Genomic DNA, 14,796 nt, shown 5'->3' with positions numbered 1-14,796 from the left:
ACAACCGCAATAGCATAATCTATAAAATACAGTTTTAAAAATAAAAATAATAAAAAAATAAAATGGTATGACTCTACCTTATTCAAAAGAAAGGTTGAAAAAGGTGAAGGGATTAAGAAAAAACAACCCCAAATAACCTCATAGCCACAGACAACAGTATGGTGGTTATCAGAGGGAAAGGGGGAGGAGGCACTGGAAGAGAATAAAGGGGGGATAAATGGTGATACCAGGAGACTTGACTTTGGGTGGGGAACACACAATGCAATATACTGATGATGTATTACAGATTGTACTATTGAATCCTGTATAATTTTATTAACCAATGTCAGTCCAATAAGCTCAAAAAATAATTTTTTAAAATAAAGAAAGGAAACAGGACAGCTCCAAATATATTTCTCTGTCTTCAAATGGTCCCTTTCTCTCTTGATTACTTAAGGAAATGTATTTGAACAACTTTTTGTTCTTTTGAAAGAATTATAATCTTTTAAAAATTATTATAGCAAAAATGTATTTTTGTTTCAAAGAAAGCATTTCCATGGTGCCTTCTCATTGTTTCCTCATATATAGAGGTTCTAAGGTAGAATTCCTTTATAGCAATGTTCATAGTCTACTTGATTAGCAAGTCTGAATCATCTGTCCATGAAAGTTTTATACATAAGTTTTCTCCTCCTCTGGGGGATTACACAATACCAGAAGAATTTTTTCAGATAAGTACAACATTTGTTATTGATTTCTAATTTTATTACATTGTGGCCAGAGAATAATTCTGTATTTTTAAGTCTTCTTAAATGTATTGAGAAATTGTTCTATGCACTAGGTTATGGCTTTTTATGGAGACTATTTCATGTGCATTGGAGAAGAATGTGTTTTCCTGCTGTTGCTGGCAAAATATTCCATAGATACCTGTTAGGTTTCATTAGTTTATTTGTGAAGTCTTATTTCTTTGTCAATCTTCTGCCTAGTTGTTCCATCCACTATTGAAAATAAGGTACTAAAGTCTCCAACTGTACTCTTTTTTTAAAAGATTTTATTTATTTATCTTTAGAAGTGAAGGGAAGGAGAGAGGGAGAGAAATATCAATGTATGATTGCCTCTTGTGTGTCCCTTGCTGGGAACTGGCCTGCAACCCAGGCATGTGCCCTGACAGGGAATTGAACCTCGATCTTTTGGTTTGAAGGCCCGCGCTCAATCCACTGAGCTACACCAGCCGGGGCTCCAACTGTACTCTTGAATTGTCTTTTCCTACCTTCATTTGTATCAGTTTTGCTTCATGTATTTTGAGGCTGTGTTGTTAGGTGGATATATGTTTATAATTGTTACATCTTCCTCATAAACTGACTCTTGTTTAATTAGAAAATGTCCTGTTTATCTCTAGTAACATTTTTTATTTTAAAGTATTTTTTGTCTGAGATTAGCATAGGTATATCAGCTTTTATGCTTGTTTGCACAATACAGCATTTTCCTTTTTTTTTACTTTCAATCTAATAGTGTTTTGAAATCAAAATACCGTATGATCTCACCATTAACAGGAACCTAATCAACAAAATGAACTACCAAGGAAAGTATAGCCAAAGACATTGAAATTGACGCTGACAGGGATCAGAATGGAGCGGAGAGGGGATAAAGGGGGAAAAGGGTAAAGGGTTTACAGGAACAATTATAAAAGGGCATACAGACAACAAGGAGGGGTGAAAACTAGGGAGGTATGCAGGGAGGGCTAGGGTGGTGGAGAGGGGTAAGGGGAAAAGACAAAACTGTACTCGAAAAACAATTTTAAAAATGCCATTAAAAAAAGTGTGACTCAGAGTAGCCAGCATATAGCTGGATCTTGTTTTTTTAATACAGTTTGATAATCTTTGCCTTTTGATTGAATTTTTTAATCCATCCATATGTAATTATTGACAGAGCTGAATTTATCTATGCCATTTATCTTTTTGTTTTCAATATATTTTGTCTTTTTGTTCCCATAGTTCTCATTTACTATTTTATTTTATAAGTCAATAGTTTCTAATATAGCATTTTAATTTCTTTAATAATTTTTTTCACTAATTTTTAGTAATTTCCTCTGTAGTACTCTAGTGTTTACCTTACATTTTAAATTATCTGTATCAGATTTATACTAACTTAATGACTGAGACATGAAATATTATGCCTATATTGCTCCATTTTCTTTTCTTTTTTTGTGGTATCACACATACTACATCTACAAATATCACACCCCAACAATACAGTGTTATAATTATTACTTTACATACCTTACGTCTTTTAAAGGGCCCACTAGGAGAAGAGCACATATATACTTTATTGCATTTGTTATGTTAACCCTCTCATTTATCCTCTGACAAATACTTTCACTTTACCTCTAAAAAGCATCTCACAGTGATAAGAACATAAGTGATAAGAACAACCTTGTATATCCAGACAGATGCCCTGTGGCTGTGTTCTACCCAGGTTAGCAAAGACAACTAAAAAAAAAAAAGGCAACGATTGAGATGAGCTATTATGAAGTAAGTATATTTTGAATTTTTATAACTTGCCCTAATGTCTTATAATATGATTTGTAAAAAAAGTCTGTTGGAGAAACAAAAGGTAAAAATCTGAATATTGCTAACACAAAAAACTGACATTTATAATAAAACCAATTATTCTGATACGTTTTTGCAGGTTTAAGAAGATCACATGGTAGAAGGCTGATTCAGACTTGAATTCAAACAATAAGTTTAAAAGATACAAGTCACATTTCCATGCCCTGATGGTCATTCAATTTTATATCCTTTTGCTTCACTTTCATTAGAAGGATTCCAAAAATCTTGGTAGTTTTTCTAAGAAAGTTTCTTGGTTCTTCAGAATGTTGATTTTTTCCTATGGGTTAATTAAGGTGTTATTGTATTAAATTACACCAATAATCTTCATCTTAGTGTTCACATAAAATCAAAAGAAAAAACCCATTTTTAGTAGCTATTCGTAGTCTCTATTAAAGGCTAAAGAATGAAGCTTTTATCTATTTATTTTTAAATATTTTATTTATTTATTTTTAGAGAAAGGAGAAAGGAGGGAGAGAAACATCTATGCGTGGTTATCTCTCATGCTCCCCCTACTGGGGACCTGGTCCACAACCCAGGCACGTGCCCTGACTGGGAATGAACCAGTGATCCTTGAGTGCAGGCCAGCACTCAATCCACTGAGCCACACCAGCCAGGGCTAAAGCTTTTATTTTTGTCAGAAAGACTTACATGAATGTTTGCAAATACTACCACAGATATATACAATTAAAAATTATACAGATAATTGAATATAATGAAAAAACTTCAGATATGCAATCTAGGTGACAGCAGGAATAAAAATATCTATTTAAACATACTTGAAAAATAAAATAGTACATATTATTGAAAAGTCCTGCCTGCTATATAAAATAATTTCTGCCCTTCCCCATAATCATCTACCCATCCATCTTTATTAATTTAATAAGTATTTTCCAAGTGCCTACTGTCTGCACCAGAAACTCTCAGAGGGTCCAGGATAGGACAGCGGACAAACTGAATTGGAGGAATCGGGAGACCTGTGTGGGAGGGGTGAGAGGGTGAGGAGAGGAGCTTAGTGAAATGAGGTCTCAGAGGCTCTATTGTGGAGCTTTGTCTTCCCAGCAAAAGCCACAGGAAGCCATTAAAAGATTTTTTTGAACAGTTTCTATGTGGCTAAATGCATGCTAAGTGGTAGGTCTCCAGAAATAAAAACACCAGTATCAACATACCTGGTCACAATTCCATGCAATGTGCTGTACTCCCAATATAATCTGTTACTCAGTCTGGTCAAATCTATTTTCCCATTAACTAAACATCAGAGTATGTATAAATGTTACCATACACATTTGTTCTCATTTAAATCTTCAGTCCTCTTCCTACCTTTCTGCACTCATCACAGAATCTCATTTCCTGCTTCCAAATCTTTTCCTGAATGAAATGGTTAATTTTATATCCCATGGTTGATGGTCAGAGCAAAACTCTGAATTGTCTTTCAAAATTCGGTATCCTTCTTACATAAAGCTTAGGCCAACAAAACACACTCTGAATAGTAAAACGGTTTAACAAAATAATACTATATTTCAGTGAAATGGTACTTTGTTATGTCCATGACAGTTGGCTTTTATATTTTTTAAAATTTTCTAGAATTTCTTCCTGTTGTTTATCTGTCTTCAATTTATTCTGCCTCCCCTTGCTTTTATTTTCTATTCTTTCTTCCCTAGAACTATATTCCTCAATTTCATACAACATGTCTCCTGCCACCTCTGATGTGACCAAAAATGAAAAAATAATGAGTCTCTATGTAGGCAGTACATTTCTCAGTTTGTCTCTTTTTCTTTTATCTTTTGCCTTTTTTCCCTTTTGTCGTGCATATAGACTATAGCAGCAAAGCTGGAGAAAAGTCCGAGTAAGTCAACAGCAAAACACTTTATCCTTTTAAGTGACTTATTTATATAGAAAATACCAAGGCAAATGCATGAGATCAGTTATCTCAAAAGTAAAGAGAATTAAGTTGAAGATAACCTGTTTTTTTCCCTGATCCTTTGAATTTCCAAGTGAACTCACAGAATAAGACCCACTGCTTTGTTTTTCACACTTCTTAAGGACACTGTCTTCAAAGCCACTCAAATCCACACATCACTACCTGAAAACTACTTCATCTCCCTTGTCAAGAAAGTAAAGCACTGGACATGGATACACACTTCATAGAATTTCAGAAAGATGTGTTTTGAACATTTTCATCTCCCTGAAATCAGGATGCATCTCCTAATCAACTGTAAGATGTAAGAGCACTGTGTCATGAATTAACTGGCAGTGACATCCTGCCTTTCTAAATGGTGCAGGAAATCAGTGCACATCTCCCAGCACCAGCATTTTGAAGACAATGGAATATGCTATGAAAGTACAAAGGATGCAATCCTTTAAAAAGCTCTCAAGATCTTACAGGACAAATTGTATAAAAATAAAATCTTGAGAGCTATTTAAGTCTATGATTTAATAAATGATTACTCAATGAATGAACAGTAATCAGTAACGAATAGAATTTTGACCTCTCATATTTTGTAGGAAGCAATGTTTTTCTTTTTTGCATTTAAATACTATGAGGACAGAATATTTAAAGACATTAATGTACGAAAAATGCTTTGTTTATTTATAATTATGTAAATCATCTTTTATAAAGCTGTCACAGACTATCTGAAAGGCAATGGTCTCTAGAGATTTGGTATTCTTAAATCTCAAAATACTGAGAGGGTTGACACCTGATACCTTTAACTCATACACATGGCACAATAATTAAAACAATACTAAATTCCCTGTAATTAAAGCAACTAGCATTGTCTATTACACTAACGGAACACTTCACAAGAGTGAATATTTAAAATTGAAATTCCAAGTAATATTAGAAGGAGATGACTTTCTTTTATAAACAACAGAAACCGCTGCTCTGTTCCCGAGGGAAATTTGTTAGGGCCGCTGCTGGTCTATAAAAAAACCTCATGAATTTTGATTCTACCAATTCAAATTTTATGATAATTTGGACAAAAACGGAGTTAAGGCTTTTATTTGTCAGGGCTAAAAAGAATGGCTGATGCATGATAAAAATTTTGTGAGTAAAGGAATGAAGTGACAACTTTACCAAAAAATGACTTTTCTAGAACATTTAATATTAAGACTTTATGAACATTTTTATTTGGCTGTATCAAGGTGAGCCTTCATTTTTTAAATTCTTAATGTCTTTCTAAATTTATTGCATTTTAAATAATCCAGTCAGGTTTTCTTTTGCACATACTTTCTACCAGGATGTTCTAAAACATTTTATTTCATATTATATTAACATCATTTATTTTAATTTAATTAAAAAAATCACTCCAACTTTCATTGTCACCTCAATTTTGGTCTCACTTAGGAAGGACTTCATCACCCCTAATTATAAGAGCATGCTCTTGTATTTTCTTAAGTATGCCTGGCAGAATTCTTAAGGAAGAGAATGTCATTGGTATTAAAGCATAACTTTATTAACATAAAATATTATTATTCCAAATCAGCTTCATTTATTTTAAAAACCCAATATGAAATTTAAAAGAAAACGTAAACAAATTCTAGCTTGCTTATTTACACACTAATTGGAGTTTATGATCCAGTTTTCTGCTCCCCATTAGTCTGTCACTCTCTCTTCTCAATTGCTGGTCTAGTTCTACATAGGAACCTAACTTCCCTCAAGCTTCCCCAGTTAAAGGAGAGTAATTCCAGGGCATCAGTTATGCTTATGTTAACAAAAATCCTACTTGTCATCTGACTCTTTGTGGCAATTCTGAATACCACTGAGTTATTTCAGCAGTATGGATTCTTTACTGTGTTTCTTAAGCCATATAATCTACTTATATTTAGGATCTATTAGTCTCAATACATGGTGAAATAAATTATTAACAGAAATTATCTTTTAAATAAAACTTTCTAGTGGCTGGAGTATATGACGTCAGAGTAATATCGCAGCTACTGAAAGGAAACTACTGGTACTATGGTGGAGATTGAAGGATTTTGCTGTTTGAGAGGGAATAGTGTGAAAAATCCCAATGCAACCTGACCTAAAATCTCCACCTTTTTCCAAACCCACTGTTTGAATCCTATTCTCTCCTGAATCATCACAACCTTTTCAAAGAAGGGGACTGTTATCATAATCTTCTCACTCAAATGGTAATTTAGAACAGGACCAATGTAACTGCATTACAGATTCAACCATCACCAGATGACGGCTCTCATCCAGTCACGATGCAGAATAATATTGTAACAGCACAGCCCAAGACCTGGCCATGACAGCGCTCGTGCCACTTTCTGATTGCATCCCCTGGGAAAACACTATTTAACATTTTGAAGTTCAGCTTTTTAACCTTTGTAAAAGAGTGAATTTACCTGAAAATGCTGGGTTCTATATTCCCAACATAAAACTAAGAATTTTTTTGTAGAACATTTCCTGAGATATTTTTACATAGTATTCAGAACCAGAGAAAATTAACTTTAGAATTACAAAATGGCTTTAAAAACAATATAACAATGCAATTAAGTAAAAATAATCAGTAACCAAAACAAAAATAAAAGCCCCAACCATGTAAGAAAAACATCTTACCAAGATGGTCAAAGAAGAAACCAGCACAGAAATTGTGTGAGTAGCCAGTATGAAGCAATATGTAACAGAACTAAAGCTATAGTTAGAAAGAAATTAATAGCTTTTTTAAAAGATTTTATTTATTTATCTTTAGAGGGGAAGGGAAGGAGAGAAGGAGAGAAATATCAATGTATGGTTGCCTCTCGTGTGTCCCCTGCTGGGAACTGGCCTGCGACCCAGGCATGTGCCCTGACTGGGAATCGAACCACCATCGTGTGGTTCGCAGGCCCGCGCTCAATCCACTGAGCTACACTAGCCAGGGCAGAAATTAATAGCTTTAAGTGATTCCAATAGAAAAGAATAAAGGCTTAAAAATGAGTAAGCTCTGTTTTCAACTTATAAAATTTGGTAACAAAATAAAACCAAAGAAAAAAGACAAAGAAAGATAATAAAGAACAAAATTTAATAAAATTGAAATGGATCATACAACAGAGTATCAAGCACATCAGAAGTTGGTATAATAAAAAGGGAGTGAAACAAACCTCTCGCAAAAGTACTCACGAGAGGAAAGACACAAATGAACAACGCTGATGATGAAAGATGAAGCCGTAACTAGAGATCTAGCAACAATGGAGGCAGAGTAAGAGAACAGCAAGAATGACTTTTTGCCGACAAATATGGATAGTTAATAAAATAGATAAAATATAAGAAAAATATAATTTACTATTTGAAGACAGAAAAAGAAGCTTGAATAGTTCCATATCATTAAATACATTGAATTTGTACTTAAAAATCTCCCTCAATCCCCCTCAAAGGTCAAAATCAACACACCTATATCATTTCAATTTTAAACACTTCCATGGAAAGCAGGAGGACACAGTTCTCAGATAACTCAACACAAATCAGGCAAGTAAAATTACAAGAAAGTAAAATTACAGGCCAGTATCTCTTGAACAGGAATACAGAATTCAACACATAACAACAAATCAAATGTAGTAACATGTTTAAAAAGATTAAACATCAAGAGTAAATTGATATTATTAAAAAAATGCAAGTGAGGTTTAAACATTAGAATAAAAGAAAACCATAAGACTGTCTTTATATATGAAGAAAAAGAGTTTGACTTTAAAAGGAGACCATTAAGATATTCTAAAAATCTCATAAAAATAGAAATAACGTTTTAAACTATTAAAACAAACAAAAAATCCTGAACCCTCCCTTCATAAAAACATTATCAAATATATATTTTAATGGTAAAATATTAGAAGAATTCCCTTAAAATCAGGACAAGTCAAAGATGCCAACACTACCATTTTGTTGGCATTCCATTGGAACCAACTGCGTAAAACAAGGAAAATAACAGAAACAATAATCGTAAAAGAAAGAAACAAAGCTCTCATTACTCCTAGCTGACATAACTGTTTATAAGAAACTCTAAGGCATCTACAGACAAATTTTCAGAATGGCTCAGTTTAGCCAGGTTGCTGGACATAAGATGAATATACAAAAATATGTGCATTTCTATTCAACAAGAGCTAGAAAATGCACTCTCTCTCTCTCTCACACACACACACATGTTCATACAATCAATAAAGTCAACAAATAAAGGCCCAAGACTTAAATTCGATAAAATAAGACACATATGAAAAATTGTGAGATATAAGGAAAATACAAGTATCAAAAATATACTATCTCGGGCCTGTGAACCAGACAATCACGGTTCGATTCCCAGTCAGGGCACATGCTTGGGTTGCAGACCAGTTTCCGGCAGGGGCCAGTTCCCCGCAGGGGATGCACGAGAAGCAACCATACATTGATGTTTCCTTCCTCTCTCCTTCCCTTCCCCTCTAAAGATAAATAAATAAATATTTAAAAAAATAAAAATATATATACTATCTTTATGAATAGGAAGCCTGAAAATTGTGACTATAGTTAGTTTGCCTCAAATTCAATGCAATTTTAAACAAAGTTCCAACAAGTTTCTTAAAAAGCTGATTCTAAAATTTAAATGAATAAGCAAAAAACTAGACATAGTTAAAATACTCCTGAAAAAGAATAATGGTAAGAACTTGCTTTATTGTAGATTAGACAATAAAGGGATAGTAATTAACACGCTATAATATTAACCCATGCACAGACACAACAGAATAGAGAGCAAGAAACAAACCCACGCATCCAGAGAAAATTAATCTGAAACAGAGATAAGGGAGAGGCTACTCAACAAATGTTTCAGAAACAATGATTATCCATTTGATAAAAAAAAGATACTGGAATCCTAACTCACATCATATTTTAAAAAATCAACTCCAGATTAATTTTTAATGTTAATATGAAAGATTTTAAGAAAAAACAGGAAAAAATATGTAAGACCTCGTGGTAAGAAAAAATTTCTTAAGACAAAGAAAAAAATCCCAACAAAAATACTAATCATAAAAGACAAAGATTAATACATTGACAATATTAAAACCAAGAACTTCTCTTTACTAACAGGCACTTTAAAGAAAGAAAATAATTAAGCCCAACTAAAACATAAAGTGGATAAAGGGTTACTATAAAAAATACATTAAGGTTTTTAAAATGTACAAAAGATACCAGTAAGTATTTCAAGAGGTGCAAATGATGACACGTTTCACATTATTAGCATTTAGGGAAAAATAAATTGAGAGCTAAACAAAATAAAATTTTATATCTATTCAACTAGAAAAAAGTTTAAAAGACAGACAATACCAAGTACTGAACAGCACAAAGTGACTTCTTAGACTCTGATGATGGGAATGTAATGTTTCCAAAAAACTCTTTGGAAAATAATTTAGCATAAACTTATGAAGCTGAGTATCTACATTCCCAGGGTATGAGAATATTCACAGCTGCATTGTTTGTGAGAACAAAAAGGTAGAAATAACTCAAATCTATCAACAAGAGAACAGGGGAACAAATTATTTTACTCAGTGAAGTATTATTCAGCAGTGAAAGGAAACGGGTATTCAATACATCCAACAACATGCATGAATCTTAGCAACAACGTTGAGTGAAAAAGCTGCCACGATTACATAATTTTATTCAAGCTCAAACTCAGCCAAAGCTAAAAAGTATATTGTTTAAGAATATGTAAGTAATTTCAAGAAGCACTAATATGATGACCACTAAGTTGAGGAAAATGAACACCTCTATAGCACAGACAGTGGCCAGCAATCCTGACAGGCAACAGGTTTATGCAACGGTATTAGCAACGTGACAATTGCTAGAATCAAAGGTTATTACCACATTATTCTTTGCTTTATAGTTTCATATCTTACATATATTAATTTATGTTTCAAATATTGTATGACAAAATTTAAACCAAAGTGTTAAAATTAAAGCCTATTCAAGAGGTAGAAAGTTCTAGTAAATCTATTTCTTTCCAGTTTATTTTACACCTATCCTCCCATTACTACATCTGTGACACTTACTCTCTTACTTAAAGCCTGCACAAAAATTTTAGAAATGGTGTCAAGCACAATGGATGCAAAGGACAAGTAAATACAGAAGAATATTATGACAATATGGAGAACTATATGGATGTTGCATGCTGTATTTTCCCCCATATTGATTAAAATAGAAATAAATAAATCAAAGTCATCTGATTTTCTTTCATAAGCAGAAAAATAGAATAAAGTACACTAACATAATTTAGTGCACTTCCATACACTGTTGGTGTATAATGAGCAAAAGAAGTTATTTTGACACCATATTACAAACAGATCAATCTTTCCTTAAAATGTTAGAAAATAGGAAAGACATCTATTTTAATCTATCAGTGAGAAAAAAAAGTTTTAACATGAGCCTACCATTATGTTAAGTGCTTCTGAAGATAAATTAGTCACTTGTCCTAATGGTCACCAAAAGAGAAGAGGGGAGAAAAAACCTTCCATAAGTTAAGGACCACAGAGTGCACAATGGAGACAAAGCCCTAGAGCTGTCTGTGGGCTCTGCAGAGAAAAAGTCAGACTTGCAGGGGAAATAAATGCATGTGGAAAAAACAGTGAAAAATTGATCCATCCTTCTTAGATGAATCATTTTAATCAATAAAAACAATAAATAACTTTAAATTTTTAAGTATTTCTTCAAAGGAAGAAATAAACTTCCTTTAACAAAATCATTCTGCAAGCAAAAATTTGAGAAATCTTGACAACAGTATTACTGAAAGTTTTCATCTCATGTTGTTAAACGCAAACTTTGATAAATATTCCTTAATTATATTGAGAAAGAAAACTATTTTATTTTCAACTTGCCTAGAACATGTATGTAAAAATGAAGGCCAAACAGCTATTCTCAGCAGTGAACTGCACAGAACAATGCTCATTTGGTATTCATCCTAGGTCTTAAATAAGTGTAGCCTGCCAAATGAAGCCCACTAGATTATTCTAAACCTCATTATCCATTTTCTTTTTCTAGAAACTTGGTTTCTGTTTTCTCCTTCCTATTAGGCATTTAGTTTGCTGTTCTCAAAAACTCTTTGCCACAGGGGTGAGAAAGAAGGAAAAGGAAGGCAAGCACACATTCATTCTGCTACCTGAAGCAGCTCTAAACCATTACTAGATGTGAAAAAGGCTGACTCTGAAAAACCAAAGTTTAAGATCTGTCATAGCCTGAGTACCTTAAATGCTACTTACAGCCATGCGGAGGATGGATCTTTAGTCAACCTCTCAAAGGGACAGCATGGCTTTGGTGACATCTCTGCTCTTTCTAGACTTGCTTTTCTGCAAGAACGTCATTAAAAGGTCATATCTGATATGGACCTTCGATAGATTTTTTGGAAGAAAGGCATGGGAGGAGAGGACAGAGGAGGAGGAGGACACGTTTTTAAGGTTGCTGGTACCTCACAGTGTAATCATTTATACCAACCCTAAACAATCTTGGAGGTTTCACAGCCTGGTCCAAGGAGAACCTGGACAAGCAGAAATTATACCCCCTAAAACCAACAGTTAGGAACTTAACTAGATTTAAAAGACACTTAAGAAAAAGACTTTCAACTGAAATCCTACATGCCTAATTTACTCTGGTAAAATATTCCACTGCAGTTAAAAGATATAACAGAAACAAAGAAATAAAAAATCATAAAATATAAATGCCGTAAAAAACCCTTTCTATTGTCTTAACCAATTTTACTCATTAACAGATAACAAGTGAACTATATCCACCACTGTCTCCCCCTCCCCACAGATCATTCTACACTGAATGTATTATTTCCTACCACCTGGACAAATAATCAGTATGCTTTCTATCATGAAAACCAATTTTTGCCTTTAAACTTCTTATATTTCAGAAGTAGCAAAAAACCACAAAGTAACTAGCAAAATTATACCAATTGTAACTAGCAAAAAACCACAAAGACATACAAATAAAAATTTATCATTTTCCTCACAACATTGTTTAGGTATCTGTACATAAATCCCTTTGAGCTTTATCAAGTTCTACATAAGGGATGTGTGTGCATGCATGTGCTTCCAAGTGAACAAAAGAATTGTACGTTTTGCGTGCTATAATGCAATTTCGTTCTTCTCATTTAGCAACAAATTATCAGTCAATTGAAATAACATTTAAAAATGTGTAACATCCCAACATCTGAATTTACTATAATTTTTCAACTACTCCTCCACTGACTAGCATTTAGGTTATTTTAGTTGTCTTCGGTTTTTGTCATTTCAAAAATACACTGCATCGCATTAACATAGAAACACACAGCCATCAGCAACCAGTCTTCTGGTTTTCTTGTCGCTGTGGGCCAGTCTCACACACAGGCTTTCAAAGAGCTGCAGCAGCCTCCACTCCTGCCTGTGCTTCTACTCCTACAACCACTGCTCTCCATCAGCAATACATCGACACATCAACATGTGGGAAACAATTATAAAGCAGGCTATAAAGCTGAAACATTTCATAGAGCAAAGTCCATATATTTTTAGGTATCAATTAATTTAAAGTGATTTTTAATCGTGTCATTTGCTTCCACTGATTCAGTAAATGCTGCAATTACATCTATGGAGGAATCTCTGCAAGAATAAAGTTGATATTGGGGTTGATTTTAATTTACCTTTTTTTGACACTTCTGCCCCATTAAGTTCTTTTTGTGCTTCTTCAATTTTATCTAAGAAAAATAAAATGTATAAATCAGCTCATCACTTTTACAAATAATAATACAGTAAAACAAACATACTTCCTATAAACAGTTCCTGACACACAGAAATAAATATTTGTTGAATGAATTACTTATCAAACAAGTATCTATAAACTATTAAAGTAATAATATATTCCCTTTTAAAATTATACTGCATTAAGGAGATACTACTATGTATAAGTACCGACTATATTCATGAGAAACTCCAAGCCAAACCTCCCATCTATGCCACTCCAGAAGTCCTGCTCTATAAAAACTAAGAGAATCAATGTTTATTGATTTTTTAAAAAATAACTAATGACTACAGAACTGTTATATGTGCATGAAACTGTGAAAGATGAGGTGTAACCCAGAAGCAGTAACTAACAAAGAGCTGGGGGGGCTATAAAGGAAGGGACAGGAAAAGGAGTTTACTGTGGGCAAGGGCCTGTAGCTTTCTCATCTGAGGCTCTGGGTGTAAATGGATTTTATAAATTATCACATGTTCTATTTTGGTAACAATTAATTAAAATTTATGAGGATACACATATTTGATGATTATGACAGTGACCAATTCCAAGTTTAAATATAGTGGTCTATTTGTACTAATTATAAAAGTTATAAAACACCCAAGATATTATTTTGTACTGAAATACAGTATTAATAATTATACAATATTTTAGACAGTCCATGGAAGTATAGTTTAAATGCTTTCAAAATATTGGTACTTTAGTCACGTATGCCTTCTGGCATACACAATCAGCCCCCAAAACAATCTCCAATGATAAACCTAATACCACTACCAGCCAGGAAAAAGGTAATTCCCAAAATGACATCCTTCCCCCCAAAAATAAAAAGCACAGATCCCACACAGGCCCTTTAAACTTTGGTCTACCTGCCTCTTTCCCCATTATTCTTGTTGAAAAAGCCAGAAATTCAGAGAACCTTTGAATTACTGTTCAGAATTCTTTCAATTACATACTTACTGATCCATCTAGTGTGTCAAATCAAGTCAGGGGGCAGAACCAAATAAAGGAAACAAGCAAGCTTGAAATATTAGACACTACATATCAGCAATGGTCAAAAATAACTACAATTTTCATCCTGACAAATGCATTCCCCACAACAGTGACTTACTTGCTTCCTGCTAAGTATTAGATTCAGAATAAGATTTATAGAGACTTCCAGTTAAGATGGCAGCATAGGCAAACATGGCTCATCTCCTTATACAACCACATCAAAATTACAACAAAACTATAGAACCACCATCATTCAGAGCCATCAGAAATTGAGCTGAATGAAAGTACTACAACTACAGAATTAAAGAAACCACATCAAGACTGGTAGGAAGGGTGGAGATGGAATGGACTGGTCCCATGGGGAAAAAAACAGAAAAGGATATCTTGAAACTGAGGGGTCCCACCACACACCAAACTCCCCAGCCCAGGGTTCCAGTGCCAGGAAGATAAGTCTCCATAAATTCTGGCTGCAAAAACCAGTGGGAATTGAGGCTGTGGAAAACAAACTACTAAAGTCCC

The 14,796-nt window shown here is 33.7% G+C and overlaps 1 protein-coding gene across 5 annotated transcripts in view; it reads right to left on the bottom strand.

The window, feature by feature from the left end:
* HIVEP1 (HIVEP zinc finger 1) overlaps positions 1 to 14,796 on the bottom strand; it is a 146,368-nt gene that overhangs the window by 56,490 nt on the left and 75,082 nt on the right. For 4 of the 5 annotated variants that reach the window (XM_037037980.1, XM_037037981.1, XM_037037982.1 and 1 more), the window contains exon 3: positions 13,196 to 13,249. The exons of the other annotated variant lie outside the window; for it this stretch is intronic. In XM_037037980.1, the coding sequence (XP_036893875.1) occupies positions 13,196 to 13,249 (54 nt within the window). The remainder of the gene's footprint in view (positions 1 to 13,195; positions 13,250 to 14,796) is intronic. 5 annotated transcript variants of the gene reach the window in all.

Source organism: Sturnira hondurensis, unplaced genomic scaffold, assembly GCF_014824575.4.
Source record: "Sturnira hondurensis isolate 20B ecotype Veracruz unplaced genomic scaffold, ASM1482457v3 Scaffold0023817, whole genome shotgun sequence".
NCBI lineage: Eukaryota > Metazoa > Chordata > Mammalia > Chiroptera > Phyllostomidae > Sturnira > Sturnira hondurensis.
The sequence above is the reverse complement of the archived record's forward strand: the minus strand, read 5'-3'. Positions and strand labels throughout refer to the sequence as shown.